The 6,683-nt window shown below is 42.6% G+C and overlaps 1 protein-coding gene across 1 annotated transcript; it reads right to left on the bottom strand.

The window, feature by feature from the left end:
* Positions 1-255: 255 nt before the first annotated feature.
* On the bottom strand, positions 256-6,158 carry RACK1 (receptor for activated C kinase 1). The gene is made up of 8 exons (XM_063947927.1): positions 5,956-6,158; positions 4,780-4,951; positions 4,271-4,418; positions 3,950-4,045; positions 2,542-2,652; positions 1,496-1,636; positions 1,090-1,200; positions 256-449 (listed from the first exon to the last, which is right to left on the bottom strand). Exons 1-8 carry the CDS (start codon positions 6,062-6,064, stop codon positions 384-386), a joined length of 954 nt encoding a protein of 317 aa, XP_063803997.1. The 5' UTR covers positions 6,065-6,158; the 3' UTR covers positions 256-383.
* Positions 6,159-6,683: the final 525 nt, after the last annotated feature.

The following is a 6,683-nucleotide window of genomic DNA, read 5'->3' as shown; positions in this document are numbered from 1 at the left end:
ATTTTAAAGGCTTACGATACCTTGTGGTCAACCCACACTTGGTGTAAATAGTTACCATTAGTCTATCCCTTCACTATTTGTGCTCCAAGACAACTTACCTACTTAAAGATGTACTCTTGATTCTTTTAATGACATTTCAAGTGACAATATTCAATCCCAAATGTTCTATTGGAAGTTCTGGACATAAATAACTCCTCCATTTATGTACTCTAGTACCACTAATCTGTTCTGACAGAATATATGTAAACATGAAAGTTTTATAGCAACTTTTTTTATTTTATTAGAGTCACAGGTTGATATTACAAGAGAAGACTCTACTGGAAACGCAGTATCAAGCTGGTGCCTTTAAACAAAAATGTCTTCTTGTTCAATTCAGATAAGTCTTAGCGTGTTCCAATTGTCACTTGCCAGACTCTGATCAGGTTGTCTGTGTAGCCAGCGAAGAGTGTCTAAAAAATAATGCAGATAATAGAAAATCAGACAAAGCTGCAAATCATAAACAAAAACCTGACTTTACCCTGTATGACCCATTACGTTTCCAGTGTACCCCAGGAGGACACCAGTAGACAAATGGGGCCATAGGTTACCCAAAAAACATGGCTTGGTCATTTTAGGTACATAAAGCATTGTAGCTCGTACACCAAAACATTGTGATTCGTTCTTATCTGATATTTGAATGCACTTATCTGCCCAAAATTTGCGCAGTATTTTCACACATTTAAATGGACACTGGGATTTGAACAGCAACCACAATAGAGGCTACACAATACATTTTTCAATGACATCCATTTAAATGGCCAAAAGGTCATAAAAAGGTTAAACAGATGTAAGAAATTTGCACTGACTTAAAATACATGTATGTTTATGCAGACTACCTGTAACTGTTACATTTCCATAATACAGCAGTTTCCTGCAACCAATATATGGTATACAGATGTGACTATAGTAGTAGCGTTAGAAACGCTGTGTGCTCACCAACTATATTAAGCCAAAATTTGTGTAGGAGGAAGTGATGCCAAGCAAGGATGAATGAAATAACACAGCATTAGTAAAATTCTAGATGAAATTTAATTAACAATAGCCCATTACCTGTCCGTCCGCTGACCAGGCCAGAGAAGTACATTGTGGTGGCTCAGCTTTGCTGCTTGTACTGATCACTTCCTGTTTCAGTTCATCTACAATGATCTTACCCTCAAGATCCTAAAAAAGCATAATAGTGTCAGATACGAAACACACAATGGTCTATCGTGTAAGAGACTAGTCTTGCTCAGCAACAGCCTCTGAGTTTCAGCAATGAGCATCAGATGGCATAAGAAATCATCACTGCAAGAACTAACTCCATGCTTGCTAATATACAGTGAAGATATTTGAATTTAAGACTCCCCAGATGAGGATCCATTCCAACTCTCTGGCTTCATCCTACATTCACTTTGCATGTGTACCAGGAAGCCCCAACAGGGCAAAGGTTACAGTATCTTAGAGTCATGTAGCATACCCAGATTTTGATGCTTGGCCCAGTGGCAGCACACAGCCAGTAACGGTTAGGGCTGAAACAGAGGGCATTAATGATGTCTCCACTATCGAGTGTGTACAAGTGTTTCCCCTCGTTCAAATCCCACAGCATGGCTTGTCCATCCTGGAAACAAAGGAAATTGCAAGCCAAATTACATTTCTATATCACTGAAGTTGCAGCAGGGAAGAGAAGATCTAGGGCAGTGGTAGGCAACATTTTTCTATGTAAAACATTCAACATTACAACCCACTACCATAACCTATAACATTTACATAAAGTTCATAATTTGTAGTCTGGAAAGGAAGACATGCTTCAAAATTACGTACAGACTTAACTAAACTAGCTATGCCGGGGCTCATGCAGAGAGGTCCAGACTTTGCTTGGTATACAGGCCACACTTGTGTTCTCCAGTTTAGAGAGGGTCTAAAATTGTTGCAGGGCATGCTGGGTTGAGTGGTTTCAAAGCAGCCGAGGGTAGCATGTTGAATTATCCCTGTGTGTCTTCTATGAGGGAAGGAGGTGGAGTAAGGAAGGGGCAAGCAAAGCAATTGAGTGACCCAACTCCACAGTTGTCAATCAAGTAGTGACACTAGGGCCAAGGGTTGCCTATGCCTGATATAGTGGATGCAGTTACAGTCATATTGTTTGTCAGTAGGTGCCAAGAGTTGCTCAATGGACTAAATCAATCAAGCAAACGAAAAAAAATCAGTACTTGCTTCAAACATGCTGTTTCTGAACAGAACCCATCCCAAGCAGTTCATTTTCTACTGTCTCTGGTAACTATAGCCAACACTAAAATGTACACGCTAACAAAAAATGCAGACCTGACCATCAAATTTCCTCAAGGTTACACCAAATAAAAAATAAAAAGCCTATTACAGAAGTGACCAACAACACAAACTACCATTTGAGCCTCATATGGAGACAGCTTATTTAGATCAGAAAGTCACATCTCACCTTTGCGATAATTGAACAGAAAGATCATACGTTTTAAATTAAGTCTGAAAGCCCCACCCCCTTGTTCTCACCTTGCCCCCAGAGGCACACAGAGACCCATCAGGTGACACAGTTACAGTGTTCAGGAAGCCACTGTGGCCAATGTGGTTGGTCTTCAGTTTGCAGTTAGCCAAATTCCAGACCTGAAATAAAATTACATGAAACTCACATGTCAAAATGTGCAAGATAAAAGAATGACAATAGAGCACTCAATGGTAACTTCACTGTGTAGGAAAAAAGTGAATCCATCTAAAATCGAGGAGAAAATTCAAGTTAGACTGATTAATGCACATTAACATAGGACATGCAATAAACTTTTTTTTCCTCAGAATTAGACTGGACTCCTTTTTCTATTCATAGGGGTCGATTCTATTCGGCAACTAATGAATAGCGCCGGGAATTAGCTCCCGACGCTATTCAATTCAGCAACTAATTACCTGCAATTGTCGGGAATTCTTCTCTCATCCCCGGGGGATGAGAGAAGAAAGCCGACAAAAGTGCTGCCTCGCGGCCGGCGCGAGGCTGATTCTGTCGGGAATCAGCCTCGCGCCGGGGAGTTAAGTCGGAGAATGCCCGTTCTCCCGACAATTCAACCTGTTTTGTCGGCGAGAACGGGCCATCGCCGACGTAACTAGTTGCTGAATTGAATAGCGTCGGGAGCTAATTCCCGGCGCTATTCATTAGTTGCCGAATAGAATCGACCCCAATGAGATACTCACACACTGAGGTTATCAGTGAACCAAAATTTTTGTGTTATTTACATATTAATAGTGCTGTGACAGCACATCTAGTGGATACTACGAATGGATGAGACATAAAAAGAACAATTCAGTTAGGTCCTGGGTGCAGTTAATCTCCATATAGATCTGTTACAATCTTGAAATGACCAGTGAAGAGTTATAAACACTCAATAAGACACAGTACAGTAACTAACATACGTGCGCACTTCATATACTTAATATAGTAGCATTGCATATCTAAAAACCCCCAATACATTAGCGACGGACTGACGCAATTTCCTGATCTCCTGACGCCTGGGTTGGGGAATATTTAACCAGTTTGAAAATATCAATTCGCCAATCAGATCAGGGATTTTTAATGAAGCATTTCCCAGATGGATCCTTGGTCATAGCAGACCACCAATTAGCAACTCCGTTCTGGGGAACTGCGCTTAAATATATTGGAACCTTACAACTTCTACTAAATGCCAGTTTGAGATTTGTCCTCGGAAACAAAAGTGACAGTATGTTTATGGAAACATATGCTGAAGTAGTAACAATTGCTGAGGTTTTTAAGTTAACATACAGGCAAAATATTCTAGAGTACAGCTGTTGCAGTCTTATCCTCCCAAGGATTTCTATACCACATGCCTTCCTTGACCTAAATCTATACAAACTATAGACAACTACTGGACACCCAGAAACCCCAGATCAAGCCTACCTTCACCATCTTGTCCCATCCACAGGATACGATGATGGGATTGCTGCTGTTGGGTGAGAAACGGACACAGGATACCCATTCTGAATGAGACTCCTCCTGCAAGATAGTAAGGTTAGTCTTTAAACCTGATACGCAACAAACGGAACATTCAGATATTGTTTCCAGAAGCTATGCATGTTAAGCTTCTCTAGTCCCATCATCATTGCAGGATTGTCAGCTTGTTTGATACAGTTTCTATAAGAAACACTCAGAACAGATTCTCTAATCACAAGGACCAGATACGCCATATTGCTCTAACAACCACTTTCCAGCCATTCCTACCTGGACTGTGTATTTGCACACTCCTAGAGTGTTCCACAACTTGATGGTTTTATCCCGGGACCCAGAGACAATCTGACGGTTGTCCGCAGAGAAAGCCACACTCAGAACATCCTTGGTGTGACCCACAAATCGTCTTGTGGTGGTTCCACTGTAGAAAGCATAGATAACTGTAATGGCCACAACATCAAACACTAGCCCACTATACATTCATTGGGATATATAGCAAAAATATAAGCCTTCAAACCTACTGCAACTTTAACCTATTACAGAAGCCATACAGCTAAGAAATACTAAATGACATTGTATTAAATTAGCTCAGTTATGGCAATTCACTTCAGACATACTTGTGCCGATAATCCATAGTTTACCATTTTTGTTATAATAACGGCTGCAAAACTGATGCACAGCAAAGACCTAACGTTCGACAATCCCCTGAGGAAGTGGTATGTGGTGCTAGAAACAACTTAAGCACCCAAGTGAGCGCCAATAACCTAACCAGCAACACTTACGTGGTAAGGTCCCACAGACGCAAAGTTCCATCCCAAGATCCCGACAGTGCAAACTGGCCATCAGATGAGATGACAACATCACTGACAAAGTGGGAGTGACCACGCAGGGCGCGCTGGGGAACACCATAGTTTGTCTCGTCACGAGTCAGCTTCCACATGATGACAGTCTTGTCTAGAGATGAGGAAAAAATTATTTAACATAAAGTATATAAAGCTTCATTTCACGCATTGCCTGTTGTAAGTTGTAACAGGGTGCACCTTGCAAGACATGTTCTGCATCGCAGTGATGGACTTAAGGCAGAGTACCCTAAACCACATGCTTCCATATAAAACGTTATGCTTAAAAGTTAATTGCAAAACAGCAAGCAGATATTTAGCTCTGCATATTTTAAAGAAATTACCTGTTTATAAAGCTACATTCATGCACAAATACAAGGAAGCAAATACTGCATCATACATACAGAACAGTCAATTGCCCAGGTAAAAGCTCATACCTGAGAGATGACATAGGTATAGCTGTATCACCCATCTGTCACTTAATTCTGATCAGTGACTTGTGCAGTTATGTACTTATACAAGACTTTCACACTGAGCATCCCACAACATCCAGGAAAGTAACTGATGAAGAAATGGGGTGGGTGAAAAGACAAGACAAACAGTAGTGAGAGAATAAGGGGGAGATGTATTAAGCCTTCAAGAGAGTGAAGTAACCCATAGCAACCAGCTTGTCACACTGCTAGATAAACAGCAGCTAGAAGCTACGTACAACTTGTTCACTTCCTAAGGTTTGATATATCTGTGTATCAGAGAAAGATACAGAGGAGAAAGAGGGGAGAGCCCTGAAGAATAGAATACAGATAGGGAGACATAGGCAGCACCAGGCACAGTATTTAATATATTAAAACAATAGCACAGTGTCATCAGATAAAGCCTAGCCATGGGAGTACCTGCAGCAGTAACACAATGAGGGAACTAACAGGAGCTGTATGCAGGCCCAGATACCAAGCCTCTGAGGCTACTCATATGTACAGACAGGAGCCCAGAGGCAGGAGGCCATTACAGCAGCCCCGGGGCACTGAGCGGCCGCGCCACGCAACACACAGACAGTAGCAGTCACACAGAGCTGCAGTAGGCCCGGTGTGTAATAGTATGGATGCGCGTACACATGTATCTCACCCCGAGAAGAGCTGAGGATCATGTCCGGGAACTGCGGGGTGGTTGCTATTTGGGTAACCCAACCATTATGACCCTTTAGGGTCCCCCGAAGGGTCATCTGCTCAGTCATGGTCGGAATCTGCCCGGGGACGCCCCACCGGAGAAGGATGGAAGGGGATAGCAAAAAGCGGGTCTAGAGGGACCGGGAAAAGGCGGAAACGAGGGCAGCCGTATCTTATATACCCAACGTGAACGCGCTGACGCACCGACGTCAACGCGGAAATGCGTCAGCAGACATCCATAACATGGCGGCGCGCTCGGACGGGCAAAACTACGTCGTGCGGTCATGTGACTTCAGCTGTATCACATGGTACGTAAGGCGGAATCTGTGATGGTTGTGTCTATGTTATCTTCGTGTTAAGGACCTGGACGTGACAAAACGAGAGGGCAGGAGAGAACTTCCGCCCTTACATCTCCTATATGTTTTCTTCGTTCTCCGTTCGTTTTGGGGATTTTTTTTTCTTTCTGTGCAGCATTGGACTCTCGCCACGCTTCGGGCTTCGTGTCTCACTCCACTTCGTTCGCCACACTTTACTATTCCAAATAGATTGTGACATGAACCCAGAGAGTTATGGGAAAGGATCTCTCCACAAAGAAAAACTAGACGCTACCGATCTGGGATGTCTGTGTTCAGTGTGTGTGTTTGTGGGTGTTCTTGGTCCAGACTTCACTAAGTTGTCTGTCACTGT

This window comes from Pseudophryne corroboree, chromosome 12, assembly GCF_028390025.1.
Source record: "Pseudophryne corroboree isolate aPseCor3 chromosome 12, aPseCor3.hap2, whole genome shotgun sequence".
Taxonomy (NCBI): domain Eukaryota; kingdom Metazoa; phylum Chordata; class Amphibia; order Anura; family Myobatrachidae; genus Pseudophryne; species Pseudophryne corroboree.
The sequence above is the reverse complement of the archived record's forward strand: the minus strand, read 5'-3'. Positions and strand labels throughout refer to the sequence as shown.

Excerpts from the sequence above, each read along its gene's own strand:
- RACK1 (XM_063947927.1), bottom strand. The coding sequence starts at position 6,064 with ATGACTGAGCAGATGACCCTTCGGGGGACCCTAAAGGGTCATAATGGT. Across the intron at positions 2,653-3,949 it reads GATGGGACAAGATGGTGAAG|GTCTGGAATTTGGCTAACTG; the intron begins GTAGGCTTGATC and ends ATTTTATTTCAG. Across the intron at positions 1,637-2,541 it reads TGTGTGCCTCTGGGGGCAAG|GATGGACAAGCCATGCTGTG; the intron begins GTGAGAACAAGG and ends CTTTGTTTCCAG.